At 35.1% G+C, this 25,522-nt stretch overlaps 1 protein-coding gene across 2 annotated transcripts in view; it reads left to right on the forward strand.

Moving 5' to 3' along the window:
• The window catches only part of MICU1 (mitochondrial calcium uptake 1), a 130,888-nt gene that overhangs the window by 51,960 nt on the left and 53,406 nt on the right, over positions 1-25,522 (forward strand). For both annotated transcript variants that reach the window (XM_037497193.2, XM_037497194.2), the window contains 3 exons: positions 8,242-8,356; positions 17,076-17,158; positions 20,213-20,410. In XM_037497193.2, coding sequence (XP_037353090.1) covers positions 8,242-8,356; positions 17,076-17,158; positions 20,213-20,410 — 396 coding nt within the window. The remainder of the gene's footprint in view (positions 1-8,241; positions 8,357-17,075; positions 17,159-20,212; positions 20,411-25,522) is intronic.

The raw sequence follows: 25,522 nt of genomic DNA on the forward strand, positions 1-25,522 counted from the left end.
TCTGGCAGGTACTGATTCAGCAGCATGTGCCTTAAATAACTAATGTTCCATAATACATAGAAATGCTTCAGGGACAAAGGTTCAGTGCATGCTCATGTCCTTCCTTTGCTCCCGTAAGAATGATTCAGTTCCTGTCACTTAAATTAACATACTTTATCTTTAATATGACAATTTGAAAACTGCACAAGTCCTTGAGAATATAGTACCCACCAATATTTAAAAGGAAGTTTTAGTATTATGTGTCATGCAAAATAAACTTTTTTAATCGCTATATTGTATAAAGGATAGTTAGTTAATTGGGTCATTTAAATAGTATTATTTGGGATGTCACATTACTTGTTGAACTGTAACAGCAACGGTGAAACAACAGTAACTTCAAGTGAATAACAACCTTTTTTTCTTAATAAATTTCTTAATAAATACATTTAGGCAATTATTTGGTTGCACTTTGTTCAATAAAATGACTAAAGGGGAAAGGAGAACATTTAGAAAGATTGTAGGTAGGCAAAGGAGAATTTCAAGGGCACATCTAAGAAGTACTTTTTAAATTCAAAGGCTTAAATTAGTACTGCTTTTACATTTCCTAATAAAAATATAAATTAGAAAGCTATAAGATGAGGAAACATCTTTTTATTGAAAATAATTAATGACATTTAATGAAAATCACAGGGTGCACTTTATAGAAATTTTTTTCTGTACTTCCTTGTTTTTTAAATGGGATATATTTTTAGTAGTCTCCTTAGCAAACCCTCAAACCAATCATCCTATTATTGTTACTATAGATTATATTACCTTTGTCTTTAACTGCATTCTGATATAAACCAACAGATACTTAAATAACTTTGTCAAAATAATTCATTTATAATCCAATTATCAGTGTTTCTAAAGCTGGAGATTCTGTTTTGGGATAGTTATAACACAGTGTCATACAGGGTGCTCAGAAAAGTAAATCATATGAGATGATAACACCTGTGACTGAGAAAAACTATTTCCAGTTCCCTAATTATGGCAGGACAATTTGCAGGAGGCAGCCAAAAACTCTTTCTCAACCTTTTAATTGTATGGCTTAAAAATTTAAAATTACCTGCCTTGGATAAATGTCCTACTAAAGAACTAAGTAAAGATATAGGAATTGGTAAATGCTTGGAAGTCTCTGGAATTTGCAGTGTTGAGTTGTCAATCACCATATTTGACAAAAGAGCATCAGTGTTCTTTAGACTTTGTGGAAGGTAATAGCCATTCTTGATCAGATTCAAAATTGAATGTTACTGTAGTCTTAAGGCTATCTTGTTAATAATAGCTTTTATATTAAAAGCAATAAGCTCTTTTTTTCCTTAGAATAGGTTCTGAGGGAATTGTCTATATTGAGTTCTATAAATATCACTCATTTTGGTGACACTAGTATAAATGCTTTAAGCTTCCAAGGGTCAGTAAGCAACCGCTTTATAGAAGACGACATTCTTGCTTGCATCCTTACAAGGATTTATCCTTTGCATGCTAATTTCCTATTATTTGTGGAAAGGCTGGATTAATATTGTTTTTCTGGTAGCATAAAATGCTGTTCTTCAGATGCAGCTTGGGAATAGTATCAAATACTTATTATATTGCTGTGGGGAGTACCCATAATATCTCTTTCCAGTCTCTGACTTCCACCACTGTTAAAGTCTGTTGCTTTAAACCTACATGCTTGATTATTCAGATTGAAGAAAGAAGTGGTATTTTCATTAAGTATTCTCCAGAAGGATTTAGTTTGCTTAGATTTCCCAAATATTTAAACTTATATTAAGATGTCTTTAAATACATTTTTTTTATTTTAGATTCTGTTGTGTTTGAATTTGGGGTCAAATCATTGTTGATTTGAAAGCATAAACATGATTAACCATTACATTTATTAACACCTTCATGTTTAGCATTCCCTTCTTGAAACAAAATTTAAAATCCAGTTTGACATGTGAGGCCTTGGTTCCAGACTAACTTGCTTTTTTTTTGTTGTTTTAGCACAAGCACCTACCATGTTTTAGTTTACACAAATAACATTCTATAAAACTGCTCAAAACAATTTATATCTGATAAAATGGGTTCTCAACTAGCCTACACATCTGTTGATGATCTTTGGTTACAATAATATGTGAGATAGTTCTTTCTTTGCATATTTGTTTTGCCATAATGCATGTTTTTCAAATTCTAAATTTAAGTAAAAAATTTCCCAATTACATATTAATCTAACCATAGAGTTACACAGTGACTGGCATAGAATATGCAAACTACAATTTCTTAATTCTTGCTATCTCTTTAATGGTCAGTGGAGTTCAAGGGATACATATAAATAGTCCATTTTAAAAATAATTTAAAATTCATCACCTAAAGAGTTTCCTGGGAGATGACAGTTATTAAAAATGGGTAAATCAAGGATGTGAATGGTGATCCTCAGAGTGAAAACTCTTTTTCTTATGATGTGATTTTTTTTGAAATAATTTTTTTCAAATGGAAGAGGGTGAAATAATATAGCAACTTATTTTTCAAAATTTGTACATGAACTTGTTTTTCATGAACTGACAGGGAAATCTTTTATAACCTCTGTGACCAAAATCAAGACTGCTGCCTGAAACAGTTCTTTTCAAGACAGTTTTTTCAGCATCTGTTTATTTGAATGGTCAAAATTAAACACTAAATTTTTATATTTAGGTAGCAGGTAGTGAATAATGGTAAAACACAGATCCACCCAGAGTTGCTTTCAAGCAAGTGTACATGCATAATGTGATCGAGAATAATAGAATTGAAGATTTCCCCTTCTAGGGTTTTGATAACACCTCATCAATTACTGAGGACTGAAATAAATCATTTCAATAAAGTTGTATCAGTTCCTTGAGCTTAATGCTACTTCTGTGGGATTTGAATTTTTTATCATTTCTTTAATCAAATCTGCCACTTTTTTTTTAAGCATCTCCATTTGTATTCATTTTCTCTATAGACATCTAGTTAATGAAATAGAAAAACATTTGCATTTTAGGTATTTGAAGTTGTTCTCAGAGTTAAGGTGGTTAGAATTGGGACTGAAAAGAGAATTGCTTTCTGGCAGAGTGAAGTTTACAGTATCTTAAGCATTCACCTCCCACAGTTTGTTGCGCAGTAATTTATGTTTTTGTTTGTCTCAAATGCAATATTGCCTTTGAAAAATTTGGAAACTCTGAGTCAGGAGAAGAAATCATAAATTAAGAAACAATATTTAATTTTTATCTGACATAGCACCAAATTTTTACCTTTTTGCAAATTCAACTAGGCATGAGGGAAGAAAAATAGCTCATATTTAAACTGTGCAGCATTTTCTGTTTCATTGGGAATAGTGTGACTGTTTAAGATTGATTTCTTACCAAAGCTTTGGCATCTATCTATGCAACAACTAAACAATGAAATGTAAGGATTAATTGCATGGGGAAATTGCTGAATTTTCTCTTTTCTTCTAACGTTCTCACCTTCCCTAACATTCCCACCTCCCCTAACCCCCTCCCTAGGTAGAAATGATTTAGCAAAATTTCACTTTCTGGAAGAAGCATGTTATTATAATTTGCTTTTTCAAATACTACTTCAATTATTATTTGAAAGATTTTAATAGACTTTAAAATGTATTTCAGCAGTATAGAGAAATGTTAACACTAAAAAAAAATGCAATTATTTCCATCTCATAAAAGATGGTACCTTAATTTAAATAATAAAGGCATGTTCTTTGTCAGATTTTCTATATTCTAAGATGTCTTGAAGTTCTGGACAATATACAAGCATCTATTTTGCCAGCATAGTCCATCGACTTCTGTTTGGTAGATAAGGTTCATTTCAAAAGTTAGAATTTGAGAAGTGGTCCTAACTAGAATAAATAGTGACATTAAATTCCTAGATAGGATTTTTCACTTTGACTATATCCAGTTGAGCCCTAGAAGGTAAAATTATTAGACCTATTTAGGTCAGTCCTACAACAATTAGCATTTGCTGTTTGAGCACAGTGAGTACAAATGTGTTTGAATTGTATCTGTTTTAAGTCTGTTTGAGTTTGAATCACATCCAATTCCAGGGCTCCTGATGGCACCTGCAACTTTAGCCATATGTTTTGTACATTTATGTGAGTGGTCAATAACCAGTGAGAGTACATTAGCACAAAGCCATTCTGTTAAAAACAATTCAGGTTTTAAACTCACTGAGAAGTATATCAATTACACATGTACAGGATTATTTTTAAGTCTATTTATCTGCTTATTTTTAAGTCTACTTATCTAAAATAAAATATTTTCAGGATATGGTACAATTGAAATCAATATCATAATCCTTATGAAGGTATTTACTTCAAGTAAAAGGTATTGCCTTTCCTTGAGGTCAATCATTTGAATAGATTAGTAATAGTGAAGGTATAGCTAGCTATGTTTTAAACTTTGGAGCAAATAAGATCTAGAACTAGACCATGCAATTGAACAGTGAAACAATTTAAAATTAATTCATTTAACTCAGTGACACATTGCTTTGAAATATTTTGCATTGTTTTGTTTTCCAAAAAGAGGTAACCCTTGTCAGTAAATTGAATAAAAGTGCTATTTTGATCTTTGGATCTGCATTTGCTTTCACAGCCTTAATTTCAAAGGTTCAAGTGATGCACTAGAGTTTGATAGGTAACCTATGTGATGCAAAAATAGCATAATATTTGGTAAGGTATCAACAATTGCAGTCTCTTTTTTTTAAAGATCTATTTATTTGTACAAGAACTGGGGTACAGGCCAGAGGTGTGGGGGTGAGAGGATTCACCAGAGACAGAGTGGGAAACAGAACAGGCAGACTGACTGAAACACACTGCTGAGGGGAGCAGCAGGAGAGCTGGGAGAGGTCTGCTGCGGCTGGCCGGGGATCAAACTCATGCCATAGTGGTTGTAGACAGCTTCACAGGCTGTGTCTTAACCCCCTGCGCCACGAGGGAGGCCCGCAGTCTCTTTTTAAAATAACCAGTTTTGTTTAAATTTCAGCATATATACTGAAGTGTTGCTAGATCTTAGTGTAGGAACTTCAATATGAAACAAGTTTTCTCTTAGGCCCTTAAATATAAATTTTTTTACCAAATGGATATTTTAATATATTACTTAATCTCACATTATTTGCCCTTAGGATAGAAATGGAATATATTCTATTTCTTTTAACTTCTATATAGGGAATTTTTTGTTTTAATTTATTATATTATTTATATTGACTTTATTGCTTGAATTAAGCACAAATCCTTACAATAAATTTTCATAGCAGAATACATGTTAACATAAATATTAGTGAAAACAATATTTTCTCTGAGACAGAGAAAATGAACATTACTATCAATTAAGGAAGATTACATTTTACTTGGAATATGCCTCCATATCGCTCCTGAAGTTCAGAAATGGTGTTTGCTTACCAGTTTGGTTGATTCTCAAAAGCGTATACATAGAATTACTACATGAACCAGCAACTCCATTCCTAGGTACCAAAAGAACTGGTAAAAGATACTAAACCAATTCCTTGTACATATATTTGCATACTAGCACTATTCACAAAAGATGAAAGATGGAAACAACCCAAACATCCTTCAGTGTATGACTAGATGCAAAAATTGTGGTATATATACAATGGAATATTATTTGACAATAAAAAAGAATAAGGTACTGATTTATGCTACAAGTGGATGAACCTAGAAAACTATGTGAAAGAAGTCAAACCCAAAGGCATATTATATAATTAAATGGTTAAAATGGTGGGTTTTTTATGTGAATTTTACCACAATTGAAAATAATAAACTGCAAAAGGAAAAAATAAGGGCAAACAAAGCTATTTTGGATTAATGGAGACTAAAGAGATTTGACAGCCAAATGCCATTTATAATTGTGGGTTACATCCTGAAGTAGGGGGAAAATGCCTATAAAAGAAATCAGTTTTAGGGCCTCCCTGGTGGTGCAAGGGGATAAGCACCGCACTATGAAGCAATCTGTAGCCTCTGCAGCACGAATTCGATCCTTGGCCAGGGAACAACCCACATGGTGAGGCAGACCCCTCCTGTCTTACCTGCTGCTCCCCTCAGCAGTGTATTCAGTCACTCTGTCTATTCTGTTCTCTACTCTGTCTCTGGTGAATCCTCTCACCCCTCACATCTCTGGCCTGTACCCCAGCTCGTGTATGCATAAATAAATAAATACATCTTTTAAAAAAAAAGAAATCAGTTTATTTAAAAAGACTGTAGATTAGACAGTAGTTTATATATTACTGTCTATTAAGTACTATTGAATTTTTACTGTGGTATGTAAGAAAATGTCTGTTCATAGGAAATGAAATGTTACATATTCTTCTTTGACTTAGCTGTGTCATTTCACTCAGTCCCTAGATTGTTTTTCAATCTTTGGCACCCAATACATTATTTATTTTATTTCTTTACAAAATAAATACTATTTTATCAGTAATCTCCCCATAATGTTACTCTGTCGTTTTAAGTACTTATATAAATATAAGTACTCAACTTCTCTACACATTTATTTTTATGGCTAGTAGTGCTGTGCCATTGGGAGCCTGTTCTTATTTTGTGTATTTTTTCCTATTCATATGCTTTGCTTTTACAGTATCTTGGGTAATTTTAAAAATGTAACCACTTGTTCTCTTACTTTGAGAAATTAAAACATTATCTTCCCAGTGAAAAACACTGCTATTATAGTTATCATCTGATAGCTTTTTTCCCTGAAAATTTTTTTTAATTTCTTGATAGAAGATTAAGTTTGGTATAGGATCTATTTAACCTTAATCTGAATATATCAGACTATGTGTTTATTTCTGTTGTCAGCTCAAAAAAAGTAATCTCCAAATGCTGTCAAGCAGGACCATTCCTTTGGTCTGCCATAGGTTAAGTCAGACAAGCCCTTTCCTAAGTAGAACCTGCTCTCAAATTCATAGTACTGCTTTTTGACCATCTGTGGATTTTTACATTTCCATGGTTATTGTATTATCCAAACAAGCAAATATCTAGTAGAGGCTATTTTGCATTGGTTTACTAAGGTGATCATGATGATTCATTTGGTACTTGTGTTTTCAATTGGTTAACCGATTTTCTTTCCTTTGTGGTATATGATGGGATTTCCATCAGACAGAGGTAACCTATTGGATAGTTGTGTATACCTGGATGCTGTTGTGGTGCTTGTTGATTTAGTTTTCTTGATACTCCTATGGAGGTTATGCTTGCAATGCAGCTTCTTTGTGCTTGCATGACATTATTACTTTGAGCTTTGCTGGTTTGGGTTCTTAAAACCTCTGTTTCTTCTTTTGGTACTCACAGTAACTCCTTGAATATCTTTTATTGGCTCAGAACTTATAGAAATTAGTTGCAAGTCTAGCTCTTTGGTGGATCCTTTTCAGTTTTTATAATACCTTCAATATCATATCACCACTAAGTTTATAGTCTAGCAAACGTTTCAAAATACAGGATTAGTTGCCTAAACACCTATTTACCAGATAGGCGATTACTGAAGCTGAGAATTTACTCTCTCTGTGAACTTTACAGAGTAAAGAAAATGAATATATACTTAGAGTAAAAGCTAAATGTTTGTATAGTTTCCTCAAATAGCTGAAATTTTACCAAGGTTGTGGTAAAAATGATCAAATTACACCATGCCTAAGCCTAGCATGTATATCTGATTTGCCATGATATTTCAGAGATGTTTACTCTGCAAGCTGTTCTTCATTCCCAAACTAAACTTGTTGGGATCATAAAATAAAATTTAAAATAGTATTCCAGAAATTAGTTTTCTGAGCTTTTGTGTGGGCCTTAGAAATAGTTACTTCTTCATTTTGATCATTAGCAGTATGTTTTCCTTGGGCAATTAGAGCTGACTTCATTTTAGTTTTTCATTTCTTTACTTTGAAATATTTTCTACTTTATATGCCTCTATAGAAGATGGATTGTTTTTAAAACTACAAAACATAACCAGCCCTGAAGTAGGCTTGTATATGTTAAATATCGGGAAGTCATAAAATTGAAGTTAGTTTCCAATGTTTATATGACAGTGCTGGAACAAAGTCTTTGTCTTACTATTTTCCTCATCTTATAAACTGTAAAGGATCCATTAATTTGGAATGGCCATCAGAGAATTGCTTATGAGAAATAACATAAAACTATCAGGTAAATGATGGTTCATCTCTAATATTTATTCACTATTATATCTCCTCTTTATCTTTTGGTGAAACCCGTACATTTAATAGAAAATTGCCCAGGAACGAGAAAAATTTGCTGATGAAGGCAGTATCTTTTACACCCTCGGAGAATGTGGACTCATTTCCTTTTCAGACTACATTTTCCTTACAACTGTTCTTTCTAGTAAGTATACACTTTTTTGTTATAATTGTGTTGTCATTTTGTCTACTTTTTATAGAGGCATGTTTTCTTTCTTTCTTTCTTTCTTTCTTTGTTTTTTGTTTATACATGCACTGGGTACAGTCAGAAACGCGGGAGGGTGAGAGAATTCACCAGAGCCAGAGCGGGGAGCAGAACAGGCAGAAGGACCGAAGTACGCTGCTGAGGGGAGCAGCAGGCGGCAGGAGAGGTCTGCGCGCCATGCGGGACCCTCCTCTGGTGGCCGGGAAGCAGCCGGGGATCGAACCGGCGCCATAGAGGCCGCGGGCAGCTTCGCAACCCAGCGCTTAACCGCTGCGCCACCGGGGAGGCCCCATTTTGTCTACTTTTTAAAATCATATTTTTGATTGTGGTAATAACGTACAACTATATAATTTAGGATTAAACTTTTTCTTGCATATGTTTATAGGGGGTATATAGGAATATAAAAAGAGTTAAATTAATTGAAGGGGGAAATCACATTTTTGTGGAAATAAGGAATTAATTAAATTATTTTAAATTAATTAAATAAAGAATTAATAAGGATATATTTGCAGGAAAATACTTGTTAATTCAAAAGAATTTCTAGGGGCCTCCCCGGTGGCGCAGCAGTTGAGCGCTGGGTTGCGACGCTGCCCGCAGCCTCTGCGGCGCCGGTTTGATCCCTGGCTGCTCCCCGGCCACCAGAGGAGGGTCCCGCATGGCACGCAGACCTCTCCTGCCGCCCGCTGCTCCCCTCAGCAGTGTACTTCGGTCTTTCTGCCTGCTCTGCTCCCCGCTCTGTCTCTGGTGAATTCTCTCACCCTCCCGTGCCTCTGACTGTACCCAGTGCATGTATAAACAAAACAAACAAATAAATAAATAAAAACATGCCTCTATTAAAAAAAAAAAAAAGAATTTCTAATTGATGAATGTTTAGGCAGTAGATACAATATCACTAAATACCTTTAAATAGAAACTGTCATTTGACTTGTTATCCCCAAAGTACCTAACATTGTATCCAAGTAACAGTGCTGCTCTAAAAATATTTTAATTCTTCTGACCCAGATATGTCCTTTTCCTTCTCAGGCCCAACCCTGTCCTGTTTTTGTTTTGTGGATGCTTGTAGAAATTCAGTCCTCAATAATTGATGGTGTTTAAAAATCTTGTGGTCTCTAAGCCCTGTTTTGTTTTTTTTTTCCACATTGTGTACGTCTTACAAACTGGACTATAATAAGATAGACAAAAAAATCTACATATAGCTGACCTCTCCATAAAACTCACAAATTAATAGTATTTGGTTATGCTTAGGGTTCATCATGTGTTGCTTACCTTTTCTAGAACAATTTTAGAAAATACTTGTTCTGGGGAATTTGAGGGTGCAAAAAAGGAAATCAAGGCAAGAAATAGTGGTTGTCATGGCATGGTTCACCTAATCACTGCCCCTTCTGGAGAAGCAATACAGCACAGTATCTGATATAATAAGTACTCAGTGTATATTTGTTGGCTAAATAAATATCTAAGAATTTTTCTGAATAGTTACTTATAATACATCCTAAAATTTCATAGTGCTCCAGGTACCTTGTACATCCTGCCTAGTCTTTAAAACTGTTTAAAAATAATAAGGGCCTCCCGGGTGGTGCAGCGGGTTGAGCACAGTGCTGTGAAGCTGTCTGCAACCTCTGCAGCGGGGGTTCGATTCCCGTCCAGCCACGGCAGACCTCTCCTGCCTTGCTCACTGCTCCCCTCAGCAGTGTCTTTGGTCACTAAATCTAATCACTAAATCTTTTAGAAAACCATAACAATAATAATACAATACACAATGAAAACTAGAAAATTTATTAGAATAAGCTACTTTTTTTCCATTTGATTATTAAATTGAAAAACAACTTTCAGGTGCATACCAAACCTAGTCACATGTTAAGAGAGTCTTTAAGATCAGCATGGATTAAGTAACAAAAATCCATTCTCTTTATTAAAGCTGCTAGTTCTAATTATCTATGAAAACGCAATATTTTGACATAAGCTTCCACTTTAGCTATTATTGAGCACATGGGATGGAATGAAAAACCAGTATAATGAAGTGAATATCAGGCAGGTGATTTTTTTAAAAAGATCTCTGAAGACAGAGGTTCAGGGGTCCTATCATATGGACATATGTAATTTGGGCATAAAAATAGTAATGTGCATTTAAAGAAAATATATTCCTATGGGGGGAAGTGACCTTAATGCAAGGATAATGCACTAGGATGTATGCCTTTAGAATCTCCCAGGAACACTTGGGGAATCCAAGCTTTTTGACATCTCTGGCACTTAATACCCTTCCTGTAGCACAACTGTCAAATAACAGTGTAAGGAAGAGCAATTTAAATGAAAGACTGCTTCTGGCAGCTCTCTGAAGGTCATTTAGTAGCTAAGGCTGAGATACAGCTCAAAAGCTATGTTCTGATAACTAGAGACATCAACTATTTCATTTAAGTGTGAAATTATAGATCTTTTTTATTTTAGAATCAGGGCTCAAATATATTTTCTAGAAAAAAATGCAAACAGTAGAAAAGCAATAGTAAGGAGTGTCTGTACAACTAAGGCCTTGCCAGTTGCCATACAACAAAGAATAAAGAGCTCTCTGTTGCCATTGCAGAGCCTATATCTAATGGTAATAAGCTCACAGTGATTTTCTTACTATTTTATTATCTTAGTATCTTGCAAATAAAAGCAAAAGTAAGTCAATATGAATTCAAGTCTTTTCTAAGAATATGCATTAAGTTTCTAACTTTTTTTCTTTATGGACAGAATTGCTAACTGGATCCTTCCAATAAGTGCTTTTAGGAATAGCAACTTAACTCCTCTCCTCTCCTATTTTAGTGGGGTCTGGATACCCTATAACTCACTACAGACTGGTCAGTCAGTTTATGGGTTTGTATAGGTGCTGTACAGAGTGTAGGCATTATGACTGTACGTTGCATCTGGGATATCTTTCCCCCAGGTTGTCCCTGTGGTTAATGAGGTCAAGTCTTTCCTAATATTATACCATTCTCAAAGGTATAAAGTACTCTAAGAAAATTCAATAAAGATTATATTGGGTTGTCGTAAAGACACGACACTTTTTTTTTACATCATGACTTTTCTGACAACCCAATAGTTGATTATTTCTTTTGAAGGGGCAATTTATTGTTCATTCTCTCATTTGACTACCAAATCTATAGTCTACCCAAAACTATTTGTGCCTCAAAATTAGCTATTGAGATGACACTTAAATTTATTTTTTTTTTTTTTTTTTGTGTAAATCTATTTTAATTCAGCACTCAGTACATAACTAATTCATAGGGACTTTAAATCATACTATTTTGCACAAGACACATCCTTCTTTAATTTAGCAGGTCTTTAAATATTTTAATACATTTCTCCACTTTATTTTTTTTTTTTTGAATTTCCTTTCCTTTTATTTCTTTTTTTTTTTTTTTTTTTTTTAAATATTAAATTTTATTTTTATATTCCCCCATACAATTGCAAACGCCCCATTCTGACCCCAATCCTTCCCCTCCCGCCCCCCACCCCCCAAAAAGTGTCTCTGGTTCATAGTTTTTTGTTGATTTTGATTTTCACTTTCTTATATTCATTTTCCTGGTCCCTTATTTAAGTTTTCTAGATTCCTGCTATGAGTGAGACCATCCGGTATTTTTCTTTTTCTTTTTGGCTTATTTCGCTGAGCATGATCCCTTCCAGTGCCATCCATGTTGCTGCAAATTGCATGTGTTTATCTTTTTTGAATGCTGAGTAATATTCCATGGTATATATGTACCACATCTTCTTGATCCAGTCATCTATTTTTGGGCATTTGGGTTGTTTCCAAAGCTTAGCTATTGTAAACAGTGCTGCTATAAACATAGGAGTGCAGGTGCTCTTTGGAATTGATGTTTCTGTGTCCTTTGGGTAAATACCTAGGAGTGGAATTGCTGGATCATATGGAAGCTCTATGTTTAGTAGGTCCAGAAATCTCCACACAGCTCTCCACAGTGGTTGGACCAGTTTGCACTCCCACCAACAGTGCACAAGAGTTCCTTTTTCTCCACACCCTCGCCAACATTTGTTGTTGCTAGTTTTTTTAATATGTGCCATTCTCACTGGTGTGAGATGGTATCTCATGGTAGTTTTGATTTGCATTTCCCTGATTACAAGTGATGTTGAACATTTTTTCATATGTCTGTTGGCCATTTGCATTTCCTCTTCAGAGAAGTTTCTTTTTAGCTCTTCTGCCCATTTTTTGACTGGATTATTTTCTTTCTTGTTGCTGAGTCTCATCAGCTCTTTGCAGATTTTTGTGATCAGTCCTTTATCATTAGTGTTGGGTGCAAAAATGTTCTCCCAGTTGGTGGGGTTTCTCTTTGTTTTTGTTATTGTCTCTTTTGCTGTGCAGAAGCTCTTTAATTTGATGTAGTCCCAGCTGTTTATCTTTCTCTTCACTATCACTGCTTTGGGTGATGTGTCTGTAAAGATGTCTTTGATGTGCAAATCCCGTAGTGTTTCGCCTATATTTCCTTCTATGTATTTTATGGTTTCAGGTCTTATGTCTAGTTCTTTAATCCATTTTGAGTTGATTTTTGTGTATGGTGTGAGGTAGTGGTCAAGCTTCATTCTTTTGCATGTAGCGACCCAGTTTTCCCAGCACCATTTATTGAACAAACTTTCTTTGCTCCAATGCATAGTCTTTGCTCCTTTGTCAAAGATTAGTTGACCATAAATCTGTGGGTTTATTTCTGGATTTTCTATTCGATTCCATTGGTCTGTATGTCTGTTCTTGTTCCAATACCATGCAGTTTTGATGATTATGGCTTTGTAGTATAGTTTGAAGTCTGGGAGTGTGATGCCTCCATTTCCTTCTTTTTTTTTCAGTAGAGCTTTGGCTATTCGGGGTTTTTGGTGATTCCATATGAATTTCATCAATAATTGTTCTATTTCTTTGAAGAATGCCATTGAGATTTTGATTGGAATAGCATTGAATCTGTATATTGCTTTTGGTAGGATGGCCATTTTAATAATGTTTATTCTGACACTTAAATTTAATTGACTATATGTAATATTGGTGAAAACATACATTATTGACATTTTTTAAACTTTGTCAGTGTTTATCAGATTATTGTTGCATCTTTATACCATTATTCTCAAAGATGAGGTCATCATCTTGTTTTATCTTAAACTCATCACGAAATCTTTCCTTGACATTTTATAGGACTAATCCTGCTTATAATTCAGTTTTTTGCTTGGCTCCCTTGTCTTTCCAGTAATGAAGCATAAGTTGACACATAGATAATATGAATTGCATGAACCTCACCACATATAGTGGTAGTAGTATAAGGTCCTTGAAAATAGGAATATGGGGCCTCCCTGGTGGCACAGGCAGGTGAGTGCAGCACTGTGAGGCTGTCCACAGCCTCTGCAGTGCCTTTTCGATCCCCGTCGGCCGCGGAGCAACCCACATGGTGGGGCAGACCTCTCCTGTCTCGCCCGCTACTCCCCTCAGCAGTGTATTTCGGTCGTTCTGCCTGTTCTGTTCCCCACTCTGTCTCTGGTGGATCCTCTCACCCTCCTGCGCATCTGGCTTGTACCCTGGTTCTTGTATAAATAAAATAAATCTTAAAAAAAACTAAGAATATGACTTGATGATTAAGCCACAGAAGCTTCTTTAAAGATGAACGGGGACTCAGATGCTTACTCACCAAAGCAGAAGTTCCACTGCCATATGCATACCGTTGGCAAGACCCTGCAGCCACAGAAGTGTGTGCCAATAGCCAAGGCCTTCCCAGCTCCTTGTGGACCAAGATTTGGCTCTATCGCCTGTCACTATCCTGCACTTTCAACAAGAGCATCTGTTATCTTCTCTGAAGCTAATTCTTGTTTTCCAGTTCATCCATGTTGGTGTAACCAGAATAGTACTTTATGAATGCCTATTTGATTGTGTCATTCCCCTACTTAAAACTTTCAGGGCGTACCTATTGTCTGCAGTTGTTATGGTCTCAAGTCTTTACAAGGAATAGGCAAATAATACATATAAGTGAAGTAACCAAGTATGAGACTTGTGGCAGAATAGGAGAATGCATTCCTGAATATTCTGAATTTTTAAAAACATATGACATGTGATTTGATCTGAAAATCTGAAGCTAATTCTTGTTTTCCAACTCATCCTTCATGGTGTAGCCAGAGCATTACTTTATGAATGCCTATTTGGTTGTATCATTGCCATACTTAAAACTTTTAGTGAATCTAGATCTCCAGTTGTCTATAGATCTCCAGTCAGTAGAGTCGAATCTAAACCACTGAGCATGGCATATGCAGTATTTCTTTGATGTCAGCTATGTCCTTAAGATGCACAACTTGGAACTCTCAGTTATTGCAGAGAATGATGTAACCATTGAGTCATATTTTATTTTATTTCTAGGTCAAAACATATCAGAATAGAGTGTATGTGTTCTTTATTGTAGGTACCTCTGTCTTCATATTATAGGCTGTGGAGCATAATGAAAAGTATATGGACTTTGAGTCAGCATTTATCTAGGTTCATTTACCAGTTCTGCCACATATTAACTGTGTGATTTTCACCTATTCTTAATGATTTTGAGCCTCCATTTTCTCCTGATTTAAAAAACTAAGAAATGAAAACTTTCAGAATTGAGAGTACAAAATCAAATAATCAGCAGCTTTAAATTACCTAGCTCAGTGGTTGGCACATAGTAATTAATCAGTAAAAGGTAACACCTAGACAGGAAAAATTTAAGAAGTGGCAATAAAGATACAAAAATCTAATTCCCCAACTGCATCCTTCCTAGCTATTGTACTTTTGGCTTAAAGAAGAGCAAATCTGTTAAAAGCCAACATCAAATGTGGCAGACAATTGGAAACTGATAGGCACATGATTCACTCAGTGAACTCAAAACCAGGTGCTTACCAGCCTAGCTAACTAGCTGAAAATGAATTAAACTGAAAATTTAATTCAATAGTATTACAATATAAGGGATATTTTATTTTGGTTTATTCTTTACATACATTACATCAATTTATAGCTACACAAATCGAAGCTCCAATGGAAGCTTTTTTAGTTTTTATTACCAGAATATTCTGCATGATAAGGAAAGAGAGCTATTACTTTTATGTTTTACTCTAATGCACAGGTATATTAATTATGTTTTGCTTGATCTCAGAATATTAAAGAAGGCTTGACAAACTTTCATCATTTACTTAAGGGAAAAAAAAAATCTTCTCAAGTTTTCCATTTTTTTGTTTGTTTATTTGCCTTTACAGTTAAGCTCTGTTTTAACATTTAAGTATATCTTGCTTAGTAATTTGTGTACCTTGCTGACATGGTTGAAATAGGAGTCTGAGTAGCTAACAGTATGCTTTTTCTACCTTACAACAAGGCAGTAATGCTAATGAGTAAACTAGTATAATTAATAATCTGTTGGCATAACAGCATCCACAGAATTCCTGGCTCTACTTAAAATGGAGAGATTAGAAAGAAGAAGTAGAAAGCTAGCTTGTTTTTAAAAGGCAAGACAAAGACTTAGAATTTCAGCTTCTTACTTTGCAACATCATGTCTCACCCCAGGTTGATTTTCATCTTGAATAAATAACGGTGTATTTAAGTAACAGAACAACATTAATATTCTACAGTTAAGATGATGGTGGTGTCATATTAAAAAAAACTAACAACAACAAATGTTGGCGAGGGTGTGGAGAAAAAGGAACTCTTCTGCACTGTTGGTGGGAGTGCAAACTGGTCCAACCACTATGGAGAGCTGTGTGGAGATTTCTGGACCTACTAAACATAGAGCTTCCATATGATCCAGCAATTCCACTCCTAGGTATTTACCCAAAGGACACAGAAACATCAATTCCAAAGAGCACCTGCACCCCTATGTTTATAGCAGCACTGTATACAATAGCTAAGCTTTGGAAACAACCCAAATGCTCAAAAATAGATGACTGGATCAAGAAGATGTGGTACATATATACCATGGAATATTACTCAGCATTCAAAAAAGATAAACACATGCAATTTGCAGCAACATGGATGGCGCTGGAAGGGATCATGCTCAGCGAAATAAGCCAGAAAGAAAAAGAAAAATACCAGATGGTCTCACTCATAGCAGGAATCTAGAAAACTTAAATAAGGGACCAGGAAAATGAATAACTATAAGAAAGTGAAAATCAAAATCAACAAAAAACTATGAACCAGAGACACTCTATGGGGGGTAGGGGGCGAGAGGGGAGGGATTGGGGTCAAAATAAGGGGGTTGCAATTGTATGGGGAATATAAAAATAAAATTTATTATTAAAAAAATGTAAAAAAAAAACAGGCAAGGAATTCTTTTCACCTAAAGGAAAATAAGAGAGCTAATTTAAATATTTAAATGTTAAGCAAACTACAAAGGGTGAAGCTTAAAAAAAAAAAAAAAAAGATGATGGTGTCTAAGAAAGCAAAGCCGAAGTACTTAAGAGAGAGAGTGTTGAAACAAAAATAGGCAAATGCTCTTTACTGATCATGGTAAAAGTTGACCTTGTTAAATACGGTGGCTTTCCGTGACTTGATATTACATTTTAATATTTAATCATCTATTTTTCTTGAATAATTTTTTAATTTTTGGTCAAGGCCTAAATAAGGACTAAAAATTCTAAATTTTTTTTTTTTTGTCCTTCCTTTCTTTCTTTACTCCTCCCTATCTACTTGCAGCTCCTCAGAGAAATTTTGAAATTGCCTTTAAGATGTTTGACTTGAATGGTGATGGAGAAGTAGACATGGAAGAGTTTGAGCAGGCAAGTCATCCTGAAGGATTCCTTTTAATACATTAGTATTGTCACGCGCCTTGGAGTTACTTTGCTCCATATATTCAGATGCTAGGTGCTATCCAATTTTTGATGTATATGATGTATCATTTTTCAAAATCTCTCCACTTTTTAACAGCTGGGGGATTTTTGTTTTTTTATTCTAAATGTAAGAAATTAAATTTATCATACAGATACTTCATATCTAGCAGAATGTAAGGATGAATGACATTTGTTTTGAAAAGATTTCCATAAGAGAAGCCATGCCTTTGACTATAGTAGGGTTGCAGTCATGGATATATAGTTTCTTCTGAATCCTAGGTAGAAAATACATTTACATAAACTTTCTGTAATTGGAAGCCATGGTACCTCTGCAGATAAAATTGTTATGATTGTCAGAAGTGTTTTCAAAAAAGGAAAAAAAATATATGTAGGAAGAAGCTTTTTTTTAGTGAACTGCCCTCATCATAAATTTCTCTGCTTCATCTTTTTACATTGTTCATTCTTGTTAAAAAATTACAATTAAGTTGAAAGTATACGCTAGGCTTTCAGACATTTGAACTTGCTCTGATTTCCCTGGTGAAAGAGTTGTTTCTTTGACATTGCATTTGTCAAGCTTATTTTTAAAAGTTAAATAGAACCAATATGAGGACCTCATACACTTCATCAACATTTATCTTCAAAGTTAATGTTTCATGAAGCAATATAATAGCTGATATTACTCTTTTATTCATCTTTTTCTGAAATTACTTTGATCATGCATCAACACAAATTACTAAAAAAGCATTAATCAACTTCCTATAACACTTATTTTAAGCCCATTTTATAGTGGGTCAGAAACAGAACTAACCTAGCAAAATAGTTATTTTTGAAATCTCATACCTTCTTGGACTGCATTCTCAAGGCCATACTATGAAATAATGAGAAGTGAAAAAAGAAAAAGAATGAAATTTTATTTCAGAGATCATATTTTGTATTTCTCTTGATTTTCTCTACAATATGTAGTATATGGTATTCACTTAATATTGAATTGATATTTTTGATTGAATCCCACTTTACACCCTTAACAAGTTGTCTAAATAAAAATATATCAAGGAAATATTTCCCAAATGACAAAAATCTAAGAAAACAATCTGCCTCCCACATATACACAGAATTTCATGATATATAATTTTAGTAGTTTTTAAATTTAGTTTACACATAAATGAGACATTTGGATTGTGCTATTATTAATTATTAATGAATATCTATAGCATTAATATTCTCTAAAAACACTCCTTTTTGGCATCTCTGGCAACCTAGGGGTTAAAGTCTCAGTGCTATCACCACTATGGCCTGAGTTAGCCTGAGTTCAATCCCCCGCCACGGAGCTAACCCACTTGTTGCACAGCTGCCTCTCCTGTCTTGCTGGCTGCTGCCCTTAGCAGTGTATTTCAGTAAATCTGCCTTTTCTGCTCCCCACTCTGTAGTGAATCTTCTCACCTCTCCCCCCCACCTCTGACCTATACCCCAGTTCTTCTTTACAAATAAACTTTATTTTTTTTAAAAAAAGAAAATCCATTAATTCTCACACTTATGCATTGTGTATTGCATTTAAACAGATGAAACATTCTTCTAATTATCTTGTATGTCCATTTAAAGTTTAAAAAATTGCAACTTAAATAATTATATACCTGTCTTTCAAGGTTTCATGTGTATGAGAAACAGACATCAGCAAATCCTATTTGGATGATAAAACATGCACTCAGAAAAAAATCATAATCAAAGCAAACTTCAGATACTAACGTAGAATTACAAGCACACTTATGAATAATGAGCTTTAATCCTGAACTTTTCCAATGAAAAATGTAAGGCTTGAAGAGGTTAAATGATCTGCCTCAATATTGCTTTCACTACAGAGCAACAGAATCAGACCCCATGTTTCCTGTCTTGCCATCTATATTCCATTATACTATTCTACTCTTTATAGAGCCAGAGACTTTTAAGTTATCTCAAATAAATGTTTTTATGGCCACAAATAACAAGTAAAAGACATTTACTTGGTGGTGATCACAGTACAGTATAGACAGGTCTCGAAGTATAAAACTGTACTCCTAAAACTAATACAATGTTATAAACTGAAGTTGCCTCAATTTAAAAAAGAAAAAAAAAAGGGCATAAGGTAAATCCATTATTACAAATTTTAGGTTTTGATATATTATGTTTTTCTAATTTGGCAATTCAAAATCATGATCCACAAGACTATATTATTGTTTATGTAACATACCTTTATAATTTACATATCCCAATTTTAATTATTCTGAATAGTTTTTTTGGTTTTTCTGGGTTTTTTTTTTTTTTTTTTTTTTTGACTTGTAAAGTGGTAAAAACAAACAGTCTGCAGGAACTAGGTTTTTTTTAAGCTATAGCAATCACAGATACACCTCAAAAACCTCACTTAAATAGTTAGGCCACAATTGCTAGTCCTAAAAATTATCCTTTTTCAGAGAGTTCATTGAAGACTTCTCAAAGGTTGAGCTAGTAATTTTCTTGGAAAATTATTTCATTCCAACTATTTATTTCATGTACCATTCCTATAAATGTGTTCTCTCTTTTAGCTATAAAGTATTTACCTTTATGTATATTGCCTTCTTGTCACAATTGGACATCAGTGAAAAGTGTGAAATTTTTTAAAGTCTCTTGAGATATGGAAGGTTTTACTTTGAAATTGATAATTATCTTAGCTTTGTAAGAAAGATTTTGAGTCTTAACATATTTTCTAAAGAGATTTTAAACAGCATTCCAATTTTAAAGGTGTCAGGTGTCTATGTTAGAATGCTGGTTCTGTTGCTTGCTACTTGACCTTGAGCAAGTCATTTAACTCATATGTCTCTAATTCTGCATCTGTAAAATGAGAATGATCATAACATTTATCTCATAGGATTACTGAAAGCATGAAAAGAGTATAGATAAATAGTAAACAGTCAGTAGTCAGTTACTGTTCTTACTCTTCTATATCTTTCCACTATGAATGTTTTTCCTGATAGGGGTTTACTTTTCTATTAGGTTCAAAGCATCATTCGCTCCCAAACCAGTATGGGTATGCGTCACAGAGATCGGCCTACTACTGGTAACACCCTGAAGTCAGGCTTGTGTTCGGCCCTCACAACCTACTTTTTTGGAGCTGATCTTAAAGGAAAACTGACAATCAAAAACTTCCTTGAATTTCAGCGTAAACTTCAGCATGATGTTCTGAAGCTAGAGGTAAGTATTCCTTGGACTTCAGGGGAGTGGGACAATGTCCATCACATATACATAGAGCCTCTGGATTGGGAGGGCCTGCACTGTAAGCATTCTTTCAGTCTGCCTCCAACTGTGAAAACTGAATGGTTTGAACCTTCTCGGTGAGCTACCACCTTATAGCAGGTAGGAAAATAATGGTTCTCTGAAAATGTGTTGGAGTATGGTTGTTCTGGGACTGAAAGCCAAAAAGTCTAGATTGAAAATCTAGTTGTCTTTGGATAACCAGCTTGAGGAGAAAGAAATTCAGTAGTCAGAGCTGTGCCCAATCTGAGCATGTATCCCCAGTTTTATATTTACAGTATAGAAGACACCAGGAAGCGGAAATGAGAAGGGACGATAAGTTAACTCTTTCTATGGATATTTACAAAGGTGATAAGATCAGGAAACACAAAATGTCAGAATAAAATTACATGTGCTCAGAGTTTCAGGATTTACTTTTCTACTTAAATTTTAGACCATCATACTGTTCAGTTCCTCAACACAATTCTGTAAGAACATAACTGTTTCTGTGTGCATATTTACTAAATTAAAAGCATTTTGAGTTGTCTGTTGATTCTGTTCAATTCAAAACATTCATCAAATACCTTTTGTCTGGAAATAAACCATGAAATTCTTCAGATTCTTAAAGAGTTCTTTTACACTGGACTTTTCCAACCTCTTTTTTAAAGCATATGTTTATTTTAATATTATTTTAAATTTCAAAACATTTAATACTATGACTAAAAATTCATAAAAGTATAGGAGAAACAAAGCACTTTATCTGCACTCAAGTTTTTTCTCAGGATTCTAATACACTACTCCCACCTCTTCCACCCACTTAACTCAATTGAGACAGCTTGAAAAATCACAACTGAATTCTCATTATTGATAAGAATGCTTTTTAATGTTCATACTTTAGACGTACAGAAAATACTAAAAATCAGATGACTGAGTTTTTTGAAGGGTGTAATTGATATTCAGAGAATTTAAAGAAACAGTCATGTATGTCCACAATTCAGCCTCTTAAGAAGGCTTTCCTCACCCCCATAATAAAGTGGTGTTTTAGACATATGTATGTACGTATGTGTAGGTAGGATTTATATAGTATAGGGGAGGTAAAACTTTTCCTGTACTCTCCTAGGGTCTCTGGTTAAGCATGGAATTAAAAATTAACCTACAACAGATTAATAGCAGGAAGGCTTATATATTTTTATGTAGACTTGGGAACCCCTATAGGAAAATGAAGACCCAAAAAAGTGACTAGGGCTAAGTGTTTATATACTGAGTTGAACAGTGAGACAGCTTACCTTTATGGAGTTTGTATTCTTATCACCAGAGTAGAATAAGGTCAAAAGAAATCTGTAGGGCCTCCCCGGTGGCGCAGCGGTTGAGCTCTGGGTTGCGAAGCTGCCTGTAGCCTCTACAGCACCGGTTCGATCCCCGGCCTCCGGGTGAGGGTCCCACATGGCGCGCAGACCTCTCCTGCCATCCGCTGCTCCCCTCAGCAGTGTACTTCGGTCCTTCTGCCTGCTGTGCTCTCCGCTCTGGCTCTGGTGAATTCTCTCACCCTCCCGCGCTTTTGACTGTACCCAGTGCTTATATCAATAAATAAATCTTTAAAAAAAGAAGAAGAAATCTGTTCAAGCAGACCTTGTTAAAACAATTCTTACCTTCCTTTAGTCTCCTTATATATTTTACTTTTCCACAATTGACTCTCTGGTTTATTTCCCCCTGGCATAGGGCAGATGTCTTTCACATGAGAGTTTTATCTCCTGCTTTCAGGAATCCAACAATTTTTTATAAGGGTTGGTATATATATTCTAAGGTTCTAAAATATGCCTTGGTTCCTGGTATATAGACCTGGAGTGAAGTTTTTTTGGAAATATTGTAACATAATCTTGGAATGCAGTTATTTAACTAATACAATAACAGTTTAACACAATATAGACTACAACATAAAGCACAAGATAAAAAGGTACTTTTAACAACCTTTCAATAACAATACAGAGTCATCCATAGCACAGCAGGTGCCAGCCTCACCACAGTCTAACCTAACACTCATTCCTGGACACACAAATTAGAATGTCATGATACAGAGCATGGGGCTTTTCTAGTCCATCCTGAGATGCCATAAAACTGAAAGCCCACTAATGTATTGTATATGTTGCCAATGAGATAGAAAATTATGAAGCACTATTATGTGGAATATAAAGTAACTAAGCTAATAGTCAGATGAAGACAAACTTAAAAACTAACCCTTGGATCAGGAACAAAAAAGTAATTATAATAAAGTAAAAATCAAAATCAACAGGCAGCTATAAACTAGTGACATTCTGCAGGGGAGTGGGGGAGGAGGAAGTAGGATCAAAACAGGCATGGGAAGAGCACAAGGGATTATGGTGATGGTACATGGGTGAATTGGTGGTGGGAATTTCACAAGGACTATACCTGAGATGAGAAAGCATACATTGTATAAAAATGAAGATGATATAAAATGAATGATATAAAAAAAATCTAAAATAATAATAAAAAATAATAAAATTAAAAAAAAAAAAACTAACCCTTGATAGCTGACCATAGAACTGAAGCACCAAATTGGGGAGAGGATAGGAGAGGGAAAAAAACAGAGGATAGGAAGCACAATGGTCTGTAGTGGTGGAAAAAGAGTGAGTTGGTAGTTGGTGCACTATGGTGGTAATTATCTGCTGGGAGTATCCCAAAATTACTTCAATTAAAAACTATACAATAAAGGGCCTCCCTGGTGGTGCAGGTGGTTGAGCACAGCGCTGTGAAGCTGTGCAGCCTCTGCAGTGCAGGTTCGATCCCGGCGGGCCGGGGAGATACCCATGTGGCATGGCAGACCTCTCCTGTCTCACCCGCTGGTCCCCTCAGTAGTGTATTTCAGTCAGTCTGCCTGTTCTCTTCCCCACTCTGTCTCTGGTGAATCCTCTCACCCTCCCATACATGTGGCCTGTGCCCCGGTTCTTGTATGCATAAATAAAACGAATAAATCTTAAAAAAAAACAACTATACAATAAAAAACTAAAGCAGATTAGGGATTTCATATGTGGATATCAGTATATAGACTGTACCCATAATACAGAAGTTGTACCTAAGATATTTATTCAAAAAAGTCCTCTTTTATTTGACTTCAGCTTCGGATCATCTTTTGGGCCAAGTACACTAAGACTCTTCCTGTTTGCCAGTCATCAATTCCGCACATAAAAGAACCAATAGACTCTTGTGGAAGAACCTAGCCTAATGTGTAATAAGTTTTCTATCAATGTTTATAAATCCAGAGACCATTATATCCATATAATGATACAAGTCCAGTGAGTAAGTCCCTACTTATATTATCAGTAGCCCCATATTTAATGTTCTATGAATCAGCATTGTGTCTTCTGAACTAGGTAGGTAGTTTTTCAAATGGTAGGAAGAGCAAAGGCTTTACTATTTTCACAATGAAACCTTGGTTAGAATTTTTTCCCATTTTCTATAGGTGACATTTGATGAGTTGTTCTCTAATTTGTAAAATAGTGGTAATGTTTGAGAGAAATTATGTTTCTTATGGGTTCAGCTGTGTTCCCCCAGAATCATTTGTTGAAACTCTGACCCTTAGTACTTTGGAATGGGCTGTATTTGAAAACAAGTCTTTTAAAGAGGTGATTAAATTAAATGAGGTCATCCCATTATGATAGACCCTGATCCATTCTTACTGTTTCCTTATAAGAAGAGGAAATTTGGACACACAAACACCAGAGGTACTCATGCACAAAAAGAAAACTATGTAAAGAGGCAGTAAGAGGGCAACCAAATGCAAGCCAAGGAAAGAAGCCGCAGAGGAACCAGTTCTGCCTGCACCTTGATCTTGCATCTCCAACCTCCATAACTGAAAAAATTAATATCCGCTAAAGTCACCCAGTTGGTATTTGTTGGGGTAACCCTAGCAAACTAATATAATAGTATATACCTAACACCACCTATTATGTATGATGCCTTTAATGAATATTCTTCTACCTTCTCTTGCATACCCTCTGCCACTCAATATGGCAATTGGCATATAGCAGGCACCTAAACAGGTCCTCTAGAATGAATGATTGAGGGTTTCCCCGGTGGCGCAGCGGTTGAGCGCTGGGTTGGGAAACTGCCTGCAGCCTCTGTAGTGCCGGTTCGATCCCTGGCCACCAGGTAAGGGTCCCACATGGTGCACAGACCTCTCCTGCCGCCCGCTGCTCCCTTCAGCAGTGTACTTTGTCAGTCTGCCTGTTCTGCTCCCTCCTCTGGCTCTGGTGAATTCTCTCACCCTCCTGCGCTTCTGACTGTGCCCAGTGCTTGTATAAATAAATAAATCTTAAAATAATAATAATAATAATAGAATGAATGATTGAGAGGCCTTTCATTGTGAAAGTGTTCTGATAAAACACCTGAAAGGTGGAAGCAATTTTCATTTTTATGAAACACTTTTAATTTCATTTTTCAAAGTTTCAATAATTCCTCACCTCACTGAGTATGAAATATAATCTCATCATCATAGCCAAGAAAAAATAGAAATGATTAATAGTATCTTAACATTCTTGTGGGTTTTGTGTCTTTCTCTCTCTCTCATGCCAATTTTATATCTTTACTTACTTATTTCACAATTTCATATCTGAAAGACTTACTCCATTGAGATGCTTCTTTCTCTCACCACAGTAGCTTTGAGAGTGAAAACAACACTGTCAAATTTAATTTGGAGAAGGGAAAGAAGAAACGTAGACCATGAACATTCATTGATTGCCTACTGTGAGCCAGAGATTTGATGTGTCACATGCCTTTTTTGTTTTAACTCTCACCAATCCAGTTGGGTTTAATCATATGTGATACCTGTGCTGTAGATGTAGAAACTGAAACTCAAAAAGATAAAAGTTAGAGAGCTGTATAATGGTAGTAGAACCAAGATCCAACTGTCTTTATGCTGAACTATTTCTATTCTTTATCTAATTATTACTACTTTTAATCTGAGATGAGGTTTCTGTATCTGAATTATTTGGAGTCTACAGAAAAACAAAATGTTCTAAATTTTAAGAACTGAAAAAGACTGAACTTCTTGAATAT

This window comes from Talpa occidentalis, unplaced genomic scaffold, assembly GCF_014898055.3.
Source record: "Talpa occidentalis isolate TD23 unplaced genomic scaffold, MPIMG_talOcc4v2.1 talOcc4.8, whole genome shotgun sequence".
Lineage (NCBI taxonomy): Eukaryota > Metazoa > Chordata > Mammalia > Eulipotyphla > Talpidae > Talpa > Talpa occidentalis.